General features: G+C 41.4%; 1 protein-coding gene across 8 annotated transcripts in view; it reads left to right on the top strand.

The window, feature by feature from the left end:
- Positions 1–13,292, top strand: part of LEF1 (lymphoid enhancer binding factor 1) — a 122,208-nt gene that overhangs the window by 87,688 nt on the left and 21,228 nt on the right. For all 8 annotated transcript variants that reach the window (XM_005555637.5, XM_005555639.5, XM_015450728.4 and 5 more), the window contains 3 exons: positions 1,950–2,072; positions 3,169–3,331; positions 10,564–10,671. In XM_005555637.5, coding sequence (XP_005555694.1) covers positions 1,950–2,072; positions 3,169–3,331; positions 10,564–10,671 — 394 coding nt within the window. The remainder of the gene's footprint in view (positions 1–1,949; positions 2,073–3,168; positions 3,332–10,563; positions 10,672–13,292) is intronic.

Genomic DNA, 13,292 nt, shown 5'->3' with positions numbered 1-13,292 from the left:
TCAGCCATGTGTCTGTCTGTGCAGTGTGCCTGGCTCCCACACTAGGTGTCAGAGAGAGTCCCGGGTAGGAGCTCTGTGCTATGCCCTGGCTGGATCAGCCACACCATCGGGGGATGGACTCAGCCTCCCTGGAAAGCGTTGCCTCCAAATGAATTCATGGCCGCCTGACTGTGGGATGGAAACTGTCCGGAAAGCGGACATTAGAAGGAAGAGTTGTTTGATTCAAAATATGCCGGGGGTGGGGTAAGGGAGGAGGATAAAACTGGTTTGGTCTCAGCTCTATAATTTGCTTCCTTTGTGGAAAGTTGTATCAGTTTGATGCGGCAGTGTTTGAAAATGCCCAGATAGTCTAGAGTCTTCCTGGACGGAGGCTGTCAGAGGAGACAGAACAGTGCGGACAGGCTGGCAGGCCATACAGGGTGTGCGTCCTAGTGTGTGAATCAGGCCCTGTGTGGACATGGTCGTGCCAGCGGAGCTCGGGAGGCCTGCCGCGCCGCACCGAGAAGCTGCTGTGTATGATGCTTTTGCTTCTGGAGAGGATGGCTCTGTGCCCTGTGCTTGATGTACACACACATTTGGGGTGCATCATCTGTGTGTTCGATGTGGCTTTGTCAAGGGAGCTAGCATTATTGTGCCGGAAGTCAAACTGGTGGGTTATTAACTGGTTGTGAATATGTCTTTTTTATATGGGTATAGTTTTCAAAGTTTCTGTGGTGAATTACAGTTTTAAAAAAATTTTTTTTTCAGTGAGTTGTAAATGTAGCTGATTGTGGGAGGAGGTGGAATTAATATCCTTCCCCTTAAAACATATTTTTATACTTTATAACATCGTAAGAACTATCTGATGATAGAATTCTCACAGGCAAATAACTAGCATCATGTATTTTTGCAAGTAATACATTTAGCAAAGCCTCATTATTTGGTCAAATATTTGTATTTTTACCATGCTTTCTTCATATTTTAAAATTTGTTTTTGAAAAATATATATTCTAGCAGAGTTCCTTTCAAGAAGAGGAAATTAATTGTATAGGCTGTGATGAAAGACCCGAGAATGTTGTTCTTGCTGAATTAAATGTTTACTTTAAAACAGTTTGAAAAGCAAAAATTTCTAAAACATATCCAAATTTATCTAGAGAGCTTATTGAAAGTACTGTCTTTATTTTATTTTTCTTGCATGGCAGTTTCCCTCCTTTGTGTTGGCTGGTGGTGGATATTTTAAGATTTTTTTAATGCTGTCCAAGCGTACTTGGGGAAAAAGCCTTTGGCAAGTGTAGTTTTTAACCTTGATGCAAAACTTTATCCTCCCTTTAAATTCTTCTCCTTATTTCTCTTACCAGTTTTCCATAAGATGAGATCTCTGAAACATTAGTGTATTTCTGCACAGAAAATCATTTTGGATGATGTTAATGGAAACCTTATTAAATGGGAGATTGATTCCTATCCGTTTTCTCAGTTGTTCCCTCCTAATATGGATGAGAAAGCCAATAATATGAGAAAATTCGCATTGTGATGGTTTGCTTAGGAATATAGGCAGAGATTTTAAAATATGATGTCTTTTGCCTTCATTTAAAAAGCATTTAAAAAGCTAAGTCTTAAATAAAGTGTTATATTTCCAATAATTACTTTTAGTGAAATTCCTATTTCAAAATTGCTTTGCAAGAAAAATGATTCACTTTTTTTTTAATCTCATGGCCTACAGCCCTCCTAGGAAAAATGTCAGATTCTACTATTAGTTTCAAAAAAGTACAGGAAATAATTACAAATACTTCCACCCGAATATAGAAAGAAAAAAAAAATAATTATCAGCCCACTCTATAGTTAATGTTTCTGTGCATAAAGATGTGTTTTTATTCTTAGCCAGTAGCAGTTAGTGGATTGCTTTGAAATTCCATCTAGCTTTTGCTGCAGCAGCCAGTAGTACATTGTTTTCTTCTCTTTCCTTCTTTTAGGTTTTCTCATCATATGATTCCCGGTCCTCCTGGTCCCCACACAACTGGCATCCCTCATCCAGCTATTGTAACACCTCAGGTCAAACAGGAACATCCCCACACTGACAGTGACCTAATGCACGTGTAAGTATCCACCCGGGCTCTGCTGTGGTTGCCTGAGGATACTGAAGATTTCTACACTGTTGCTCCTTTGCAACAGTGATCCTTCACCCCTTTCTGTGACTGTGAAACTCAGTGCACCTCTGCCTTGAAAGCTCTGTCCCTGAGGACATTAAGCAGCCTCATTCCTACTGTGCTGATTTTGATTCTGAGGTTGCAAGGAGTGTGGACCTTAAAAGATCATGGGAACCTCAACAAAATGGAAGAATCTTCAGAACATGGGCATTCAAGACTCTTGAGCTGTTTAGCCATTTACCACTGAATTTTCATTTGGTTCAGATTATTGGGGAGAACCTGTTCCTACCTGAGTGAAGTAGATTGGAGGGTTTAATGCACTTTCTTCTGGAAGAAGAAAGTGGCTCCAAGCTTCAATAGCACAGAATTCAAGGGAAAGGAACAAATAAAGCCCAAGATTCCCTGTTGGGCCAGGGTTGTCTCAGACTGTGAGTGCAGGGCTAAATTAATTTACTCTGAAGAGATTAGTAATTAAGCTTCTTAATCTAGGTTTTGTGAATGGGAGGGTGGGGATGGGAGGCAGCATGTGATTGTCCATAAAGCCCTTGCAAATGTATGCAAAGGCAACATGTATTTGTTTGGGGGAAAAGGTCCAAAGATTTAGTAGCTTCTTGAAGTGGTCCTTAACCCCCTGCAAAACTTAAGAGCCTCTATTCTGAAAGAGGAATGATCACCTGTGCTGTGTGTTCAGCTTCTTCTGAGGGGACCAGAGAACTCAGCCTCAGAGCCCACCTGGAGCATCTTCACAATGCCAAGTCCATTTCTACTTGGTGTTCATAGTTCTCTAATGACAGGTCCACTTTCTCAAACCAAAGCGTTTTATTCTCAGTCACTGAGTAGATAGGAAGCCCTATTGGATGGGTGGTTTGCCTCCCAGTGTTTCATCAGATGAGTCAAGAGCTACTCTTCCAAGTTGGTGGTGTTCTGAGGCGATAGGGTTGTCCCCATCCTGAGTGCAGCCATGTGAGCAGGTGCTCTGCTTCTCTCCTCCTCCATCCCTTCCTCATTCCTTCCACCCCTTCCCCTAACCACCACCACCTTTTAGGAAGCCTCAGCATGAACAGAGAAAGGAGCAGGAGCCAAAAAGACCTCACATTAAGAAGCCTCTGAATGCTTTTATGTTATACATGAAAGAAATGAGAGCGAATGTCGTCGCTGAGTGTACTCTAAAAGAAAGTGCAGCTATCAACCAGATTCTCGGCAGAAGGGTAAGTAGTGGAATCATGTATAAATGTTTATGGTAGCCATGGAACTGCTTCATGAAAATCTGCCCCAATTTAATCACATATCAGGTGGTCATAGAATGTGTTTGCACTTCAAGATATGATATGATGCATTTTAAACAATTTCGATAACTGTTTTTACTGTTACTGTTTTTTAAAACAGTGGTATGATCATGGTTCACTGCAGCCTTGACCTCCTGGGCTCAAGTGATCCTTCCACCTCAGCCTCCCGAATAGCTGGGACTATAGTCGTTGTGCCACCATGCCTGGCTAATTTTTTTTTTTTTTTTCCAATTTAAAACTTTTCATTAAAAAGTAAACTTTAATGTTGAAAATGCAACTTGGGGAGGGCAGGAAGATCACACACAAGGCTGTCAACTTCACACTTGGAGGGTTGCACAGTGGTCGGGCAGAGGCGCTCCTCACTTCCCAGATGGGGCGGCAGCTGTGCAGAGGTGCCCCTCACTTCCCAGACAGGGCGGCGGCCGGGCAGAGGCGCCCCTCACTTCCCAGACAGGGCGGCGGCCGGGCAGAGGCGCCCCTCACTTCCCAGACAGGGCGGCGGGCGGCCGGACAGAGGCGCCCCTCGGTTCCCAGACAGGGCGGCGGCCGGGCAGAGGCGCTCCTCTCTTCCCAGTCGGTTGGATGGTGGGGCAGAGGTACTCCTCTCTTACCAGTCAATTTGGGTGGCTGGGCAGAGGCGCTCCTCACTTCCCGGACAGGGCGGCCGGGCAGAGGTGCCCCTCATTTCCCAGACGGGGTGGCCAGGCAGAGGGGCTCCTCACTTGTCAGACGAGGCAGCGGCCAATGCCTGGCTAACTAAAAAAAATTTTTTGTAGAGATGTGGTATTGTTATGTTCCCAGGCTGGTCTCAAACTCCTGGGCTCAAGCAAACTTCCCACTTTTGGCCTCCCAAAGTGCTGGGTGAATAAGTGTGAGCCACTGTTCCTGGCCTTGTATTCATTCTTTTTTTTATTTTTATTTTTATTTTTTTGAGATGAGTCTCGCTCTGTCACCCAGGTTGGAGTACAGTGGCATGATCCTGGCTTACTGCAGCCTCTACCTCCTAGCTTCAGGTGATTCTCCTGCCTCCGCTTCCCCGGTAGCTGGAATTACAGTTGCCTACCACCACACCTGGCTAATTTTTGTATTTTTTTTTAGTAGAGACAGGGTTTCACTGTGTTGGCCAGGTTGATCTTGAACTGCAGACCTCAAGTCGTCCATCTCCCTCGACCTCCTAAAGCCCAATTATCATTCTTTAAACAAATATTGATTATACTTTTGGGCCAGGCGTGATGCCTGGAGATTAGGTAATACTTGCTGAATAAAACAGATGCAGCCTCTGGGCACGGTGGCTCACACCTGTAATCTCAGCACTTTGGGAGGCCAAGGCAGGCAGATCACCTGAGGTCAGGAGTTCGAGACCAGCCTGGCTGACATGGTGAAACCCCGTCTCTACCAAAAATAAAAAAATTAGCTGAGTGTGTGGTGGTGGATGCCTGTAATCTCAGCTACTCAGGAGGCTGAGGCAGGAGAATCACTTAAATCTGGGAGGCGGAGTTTGCAGTGAGCCGAGATTGTGCCACTTGCTCTCTAACCTGGGCAACAGACAGAGACTCTGTCTCAAAAAATTAAATAAATAAATATTCAACTAGAATTTACAGATATATAAATCACTGTTAGGGCCTGTATTAGCCAAAATAGATACAGCCCTTTCTGGAGCTTCAAGTTTTATGACAGAATACAGACATTAGATAAATAATTGCCAATAAATATATAATAAAAATTATGATAAATACTGTGAATGTAGGGAATCAGATTCAGTGAGAAAGAACAGTAGGGGCTTGGGCAGGCCCCTCTGAGGAAACTGTATTTAAGCTGAGATGTGAGAGCTAAGTAGAGATGAATGGGGAGAGGTAGATTCCCCCACATGCAGATGGAGTAGCATGTGTGTGCCTCCTCTGAAACAGGAAAGCACTTAGCCCTTTCAGAGAGCCTACAGCAAGGTCTTTGGGGGACCAGCCTGGCAAACAGAGGTGGCCACTCCTTCCAGGACAGAAGCAGAGCTCTTCTACCATGAGGTTTTATATGGAAGAATGTATATGATCCTGAGGAGTCTTGATTCTAGAAAGACTGTTCTCCAAATCTCAAAGTGTACACCTGCCGTTTCTGGGTTGCCCTTTTCTTTTCATTCATTCATTGACCAATGCTATGATGTTTTTCTGAGCACCTATTATGTACCAGGCAGCAGGCTACAACTAGGATAGACACTCTAAGATTGTTTATCCAGCTGTCAGCCAAAAGACATACATAGTCAGTCCTTCCAAGTACTTTGCATGGGATAGAAGTGATTTTAGTTAGATGGCTGAAGAGTGGTAGAGAGAGTTTGAATTTCTCTAATTTAAATTACATTTTCACCATAATCACAGTATCATTATAATTTTAGAAATGTTTCATTTTAATTTGTTGATGCTCTTCATATCTGTGTGGTAGCCTCTTAATTTGTGACCCTGCGTTTGTTTTTGCAACCTCTCAAATTCATGATTGGCAAATGAACATTCAGTTGTGTAGGATCTAACAACCCTTGTGAAACATAGAGGATCATGTGTTAGCTATTGTTGATGATAATTTTACCAGGTCTGTTCTGAACCTAATAAATTTGAACATTTATAAGAGAAAACATTCAGGAGATTTCCAGTCCGTGTGAACAGGAGGGAAGCAGGCCCTCTTACATTATTGATTCCCGTCGGATAGCCTCAAAATGCAGCTATTTCCAATCTGCAAGTCACCGGGGTTTCCAGGGGAGGATGCGGTGGTAGATTATAGCTTTTTTTGGTGTCCTGTGTACAATGCCCTATCTCCCTGTGGATCCTTAGACACTTAATAACAATAATTACAGTGCTTTCCCAAGCCAGATCATGGCAGATGAGTGATTCCCATCATCTTGGAAGAACTCTGCCTTAAAGGCTGATGATCATTTTCCCTGACTCTTTAAAAGAAGAAATCAGAGGAAAAGAAGGGCTGATGTTTTTATTTCAGCTTGTATGCAACTCTTAGTTTTTTCTTTTTTGAGTTAAGGGCCCCCTGGCCTTCCAGTGGGAAGTACTTTCCTGCTCAAGAGAGTAAGTGAGGATATGATATGAAGGTATGCTTCCTATTCTTAATGCACATTTCCAACAATTGCTACTTTCTCAGCTCCCTTAACAATCCCCAGATCTGAGCATGTGTCCTAAAGGATGGTTCTTATTTGGGGTCTCTGTCTGTCTCTGATTTAGACACCTGTTTCTATTTATAGGCCTCTGAATCTTTGATTAAGATCAGGTTTTCGGTCCTTTCATAACTCCCCTCTGGCAGGGCAGCCCTTGCTAGCTCTTTAAAGTCTCTGGCATCAAAATCATGACGTTTCACACTGGGACAATTTGAGTTCTTAAAAATGGATCTTAAATCCATCCCAGAACATTTTATCTTTTGATTTTTTATTCATCTTTACTATATCTGTAAAATAGAAGTGTTCATGTGAATTAATCAAAGTTTTATTTTTAATCCACATTACAAATAATAATAGGACAAATTTTATTGTAAAATAAGGCTTTTCTCTTCAGACCTTCCTGGCTATTAAAGGAAATCCATTTATCACAAATTTGTCATGAGAATGTTTTATCTTGGAACTGTACAAGTTTATTCAAATTAAATGGGTATTTTCCCCACAACTTGGTGAAATCTTGACAATGAGATTTGATTTTTAAAAAGTTTCACTCTCTATTTTGCAGTAAACAGAGATAGAGAAGCATTTTTAGTCAATTGTGTTTCAGAAATTCCCGTAAAGAAAGACCATCTTTCAGGTCTGTACTAGACTTTGTTTTTGTTTTCAATGCAAAACTTTAATTCCATCATTTTATCTACTGTTCATTTTGGTAAGTGATCTTCTATTTGTGAGTCATTTTTGTACATTAGAAATATCAGAGAACTTCCTGGCTAACATGGTGAAACCCCATCTCTACTAAAAATACAAAAAATTAGCTGGGCGTGGTGGCGAGCACCTGTTGTCCCAGCTACTCGGGAGGCTGAGGCAGGAGAATCACTTGAACCTGGGAGGCAGAGGTTGCAGTGAGCTGAGATCGCGCCACTGCGCTCCAGCCTGGGCAACAGAGCGAGACTCTGTCTCAAAAAAGAAAAGGGGGGGGGATCAGAAAACTTAAAGCAGTTGAACATGTAAATAGTTTAGCTTATGCCTACTTTGCCTCCTTGCCTTTTATTCAGTTTCGTTAGCTTGGATCTTTTTGTCAGCCTGTTTCTTGTTTTAACTGAAAAATCCCTGGTTGTTTGGGTAGAAGACCCAACCTTGATATCTGTTTTGGGAGTTAATTTGTATTTATGAATCCAGGTTTTCTCAGCTGCTGTAAGTTATGTAAAATTATACTGACAAAAGGTGTTGTATACAAGGGAATGATACTTGTCAAATAATAAATTTAAAATGGAAGACTTCTTGTCTTCTTTTCTTTTTTTTTTGTACCTTGTTTTTTTCCTTACTGGTAAAGCTTTGCCTCTTGCCAGTCATCTTTATTTAGCACTAAAGCTCACTGTGTAAATATCAGTTTTGTTTTTTCTTTGTGAGATAGAATCTTGCTCTATCACCCAGGCTGGAGTGCAGTGGTACAATCTTGGCTCACTGCAACCTCTACCTCCTGGGTTCAAGCAATTGTCATGCCTCAGCCTCCTGAGTAACTGGGATTACAGGCAGGCACTGCCACACCTGGCTAATTTTTGTATTTTAATAGAAACAGGATTTCATCATGTTTGCCAGGCTGGTCCTGAACCACTGGCCCCCAGTGATCTGTGTGCCTCAGCCTCCCAAAGTGCTGAGATTACAGGCATGAGCCACTGCACCCTACCATAAATATCACTTTTCTTTTTAGAAATCAAAGATTAGCCAGGCATGGTAATGTATTCCTGTAATCCTAGCTCAGGGCTGCGGTGGGAAGATTGCTGGAGCCCAGGAGTTCGAGGTTGCAGTGAGCTATGATCACACCACTGCACTCCAGCAACACAGCAAAACCCTGTCTCAAAAAAAACAAAAACAAAAAGAACAAAACATCAGAAAACTGATGATGTTTCCTTTTGTGTCCAATTTGGTTTTTCTCCCTCTGAAGGTCTGTAATACCAGGCCAGTGTTCCAGGTTTAAAAAGCTGTCAGTTGCTAGAAGCAGTGTGACTTTTCCATCCCAATTTAAACCACCGCTGCTGCCCCAGAAATAGCTTCTTCTTAGGCTCAATTTGTCTAAGGTTTATTCTAGTAAAAAGAACTGTGCTTCAGGTAACTGTTTCCAGGGTTGTTTTGTTTTGTTTTGTTTTTCTGGCACCTCCCTGTAATTTTTTTTTTAAAACAAAAGCACATCACCTGATTTGCCTTTAGGCTCGGGGCAAGCCCTGCTTTGTGTCATGCTTTTTAACCTCATACTCTGTACTTCTAAAGCAATTAAACAATAAATCACCTATTCTCTTCAGCACAGCCTGACTGTTAAGGGGCTTTCAAAGGAAATGGACTCTGTTGCCCTGCTAGTGGGAACTGCTGCTTCTCACACTGGAGGCTGGAACTGGAGGTGGGGTGTGGCCAGAAGGTGCTGTCGTGTCCTGAAATCAGCTTCATGTTCTGTTGTCAAACAAGAGCAGCAGGTGTTTGTTGTCTTAGCTACACTTTAGGGGCTGAGTCCAAGTTGATTAAGACTTAGACATATAGCCTCCTCTAGGAGAAGATTTTCTCTCTCATCAACCTCTCTCACTTGGTCCTTCCTCCAACCCACCCACATCCTTCTTATATAAAAATCATTTTAAAAGACATGAACAGGGAGATAAAAATTAATATGCAGGGCAGCCGTGAATGGGAAAGGATCTCGTAGCCTGGAATGGGAAGGAAGCAAACTGGGAAGCTCTACACCTGAGAGCTGGGGGAGAACAGGAGCAGGGAGGCTCCCAGCTGACAGATGGTGTGTGCGCATGGGTGAGCATTGCAGGTGCAAAAGTGAGCATGTGTGGCGTGCATGTAGTTTATGTGCACAGAGGAGCATGTGTGTTATGCATGTGGGTGTGGGTGTATGTGCTCAGGTGAGCATGTGAGTGGTGTGTGTATGTGCTTAGGTGAGCATGTATGTGTGCGTAGTGTGGGCTCTGGTTGGTCTCCTTGGGTAGCTACCATCGCCTCTGTGTCATACTCTCATGGACAGTGGTTCCCCCAAATCCCAGATGGTTCTCCCTTGGAAAGTTCTGCTGGCAGGTCCTGGCATTGGGGAAGTTGGGAAAATACATGAACACTGTCTGCTGGGGACTGGGGTGAGTCATGTGCAGATATATGCAAAGCAGTGTGCAAATGTAAACCCCTTAAAATCCCAGATACCTTTCCTATATAAACTACTTTGTTATATATGCTATATAATCAGTTATGTAAAAAGGAGACAAAAAGTTTGTAGGATATTAGCAGCTGTATTCTTCATATTAGAAACTATAGTCTCAAATTCTAGATGGCAAAATAAACTTCAATAATGCCACTTGCTGTCCATCAAAAGGAAGCTAAAAGCCATAGCCATAAAATGTGCTTGTGTGACTGGACAGTGTCGTCAGTGTTGTCCCTATAGATAGCGTCTATATGAGTTTGAGGAGACAGTGAAGAGACGGAGACAGACAAGCTGACTTTTCATGTCCTTCTCTATAGACAAGGATATGATTAAGGTTTCAGACTCTTCCTATAACAAAACGGGAAAGTGTTCATATGAGGAGAGGGTGTATCTGTTTTAAAAGACATCTGGAAATTATCACATTTTGCATAAATAAAAAGTACTTGGGCTCAGATATCAGAATATGCTACTAACTGTGAAAAACAGTTAAGTTGGGTGTTGAGGTTCACCATTGAAAGTTCTTTTTAATTTATATTGGAAAAGAGAAAGGGTGGGTGACAGAGATCATTTTACTTTGAATACTTTGATTGACTTTGATGTGTTTCATGTGATATCGGAGAACAGGATAGAGAAACCAAAGTTTGAGTTTCACTGTAGCCACTAGACTCTAAGTAGATTTCTATAGCACTTGGCACTTGGTCTTCTGCAATTTAAAAATAAATCAAAGTTTAAATGCTTAATATTTTCATTTTTTGATTTTTGAAACATAAAATATACTATTGCTATTTTGCTTATTTTTGTATTTTTCTTCCTTCCTCTCTGTTTTAGTGGCATGCCCTCTCCCGTGAAGAGCAGGCTAAATATTATGAATTAGCACGGAAAGAAAGACAGCTACATATGCAACTTTATCCAGGCTGGTCTGCAAGAGACAATTATGTAAGCCCCTCCTCCATACCCGTGGCTCTCCACTCTCATTCGCTCTTTTGCTTTCAAGAAGGAAATGTGTTTTAGGGTGTATACAATGCTGGTACTACTTATTTTTTGGAAGTTAATGAACTTTGTAATAAGGATTTCATGGATATATTGCATTACGAAAGCCTTGAGCTATCTTTTTTTTTTTTTTTTTTGCTATGGGTGCTAATGAATGCTTTTAAATAAAATTTTTTTAATAAACTAATACCTTATTATTAAAATTTGGTATAAGAAAGATTAAAAAAAAAAGAAGACCATAATCTTACTATGTAAAGGCAACGTTAGTAATAACTACTTACATTACTTTCTAATATTTTTTCTATGCATTTTTTGACTTGTATATTTGTGTACATATATATACATGTTTGTTGCATACTTCTCAATCTTATATATAAAAAGCATTTCTCATGGCACAGTGTTTATGTATATCAATATTCCATTAAGTGAATTTCACAATTTATTTAGTCTTATTTTTTCCTGCTTTTAGACGTTTAAGTTGCTCCCTTTTGTTTTTCTTACAAATGTAAATACTCCTTCAATGAACATGTCTATACATAACAGTTCTTTTCTATATTTAGGACTATTACTTATGTTGAAGAGATTCATTGTGGAGGTAAAGGATATAAATATTTTAAAGTTATTTTTTGGTTTTTTCTTTTTTTGAGATGGAATCTCACTCTGTCGCCCAGGCTGGAGTGCAGTGGCGCGATCTCGGCTCACTGAAACCTCCGCCTCCTGGGTTCAAGTGATTCTTCTGCCTCAGCCTTCCAAGTAGCTGGGATTACAGGCGTGCGCCACCATGCCCGGCTAATTTTTTGTATTTTTAGTAGAGACAGGATTTCACCATGTTGGCCGGGCTGGTCTTGAATGCCTGACCTCAGTTGATCTGCCTGCTGCTGCCTCCCAAAATGCTGGGATTACAGGCATGAGCCAGTGCCCCTGCTATTTTAAATTTCTTGATACATATTGTCATATTGCTTTCCAAAGGACTGTATTATTTTACACTTCTTATAAACAATGTATTCAGGTGACTGTTTTGCCACAAGCTACTTAGATCTGGGTAAAAAATTCTTTTTTCATGTTACTGTACCCCAGCATCTATCATGTATTCTATTCAGTGTAGGTATATCATGTTTAAGTCATACTAATTTTATCTGCAGGAAATACCTCATTTGTAGTGCCAATTGTTTTATTACTGTAGAATTTGAGCATCTTACTTATGTAGTCTTGATAGGGCAAAGACTGTTTTATTTTATAGAGGGGAATAATTTTCACTATTTAAGCTCTTAAAATAATTTAATATTTTGCAGTTATTATGTCTGAGTTCATGCAGCATGCTATAATAAAATACCATAGACATGGTGGGTTATAAACAACAGGTTTGTTTCTCACACTTCTGGAGCCTGTGAACTCCAGGATCCAGGTGCAGGCAGGTTTGGTGTCTGGTGAGGGCCTGATCCCAGTCTTCTGGCTGTATCTTTACAAGGTAGAAGAAGGGGGAAGAGAGTGCTCCAGGATCTCTTCTATAAGGACATTAATCCCCTTCATGAGAGCTCCTTGCTCAGGACATGATCACCTCCCAAAGGCTCGCCTCATTATACCATCAAATTAGGGGTTAGAATTTCAGCATATGTATTTGGGAGAACACAACATTCAGTCTGTAGTAATTCTCAGGGTCTGTGTGAGACGAGCATTAGAAATGCCAGCAAGGTCAGTCTTAATAAAAGTGGAATTATTTCTTTTTAAAAAAGCAAGAGCGAAGCCATTAATTAACATACAATTTAATATGTAGCCATTGCTTTAGGTGCTCCTGTGGGGCTCACGTTCTCAGAGATGATGACAAGGATGCATATCTGAGGTCATACACACATGGAAACTTATTTCTGGAAATGGGTTGCACAATTTATTTCCTATAATGTGCTCCATACAAAAAGTCACTTTACTGGTCAAGGTTTGGAGCTCAGACATTGGATACAAGTTTGACACAGGAAGTAAGAGTCTGTTACTTATGGGAAACAGCATAGTCAGCTCTTCTGAGTTATTTTGGTTGCCTTAATAACTACCATATGCTGATGGTTAGGAACTGTCTTAAATTCTTGACAGCAACCCAGTGGTGGAATGAATATTATTACATGAATATTATCACCCCATTTTTCAGGTGAGGAAATTGAGGGGCTGAAGAGTTTAGGTAATTTATGCAAGGCCTTGTAGTAGGTGGCTAAGCTGAAGTTTTTACCCAGGTCATTCTGACTTCAAAATCTACATGGTTTTCCTCCTCCTGAGTGGATTAGCTCGGTCTTCCAGTACCTTCTTTTTTTTTTTTTTGAGACAGAGATACGCTCTTGTTGCCCAGGCTGGAATGCAGTGGCACGATCTCGGCTCACCACAACCTCTGTCTCCCGGGTTCAAGCGATTCTCCAGCCTCAGCCTTCTGAGTAACTGGGATTACAGACATGCACCACCACACCCAGCTAATTTTGTATTTTTGGTAGAGACGGGGTTTCTCCATGTTAGTCAAGCTGGTCTCGAACTCCTGACCTCAGGTGATCTGCCAGCCTCAGCCTCTCAAAGTGCTAGGATTACAA

The sequence above is a fragment of the Macaca fascicularis genome, chromosome 5 (genome assembly GCF_037993035.2).
Source record: "Macaca fascicularis isolate 582-1 chromosome 5, T2T-MFA8v1.1".
Classification (NCBI taxonomy): domain Eukaryota; kingdom Metazoa; phylum Chordata; class Mammalia; order Primates; family Cercopithecidae; genus Macaca; species Macaca fascicularis.
Note: the sequence above shows the minus strand (reverse complement) of the source record. Positions and strands in the feature narration are given on the sequence as shown.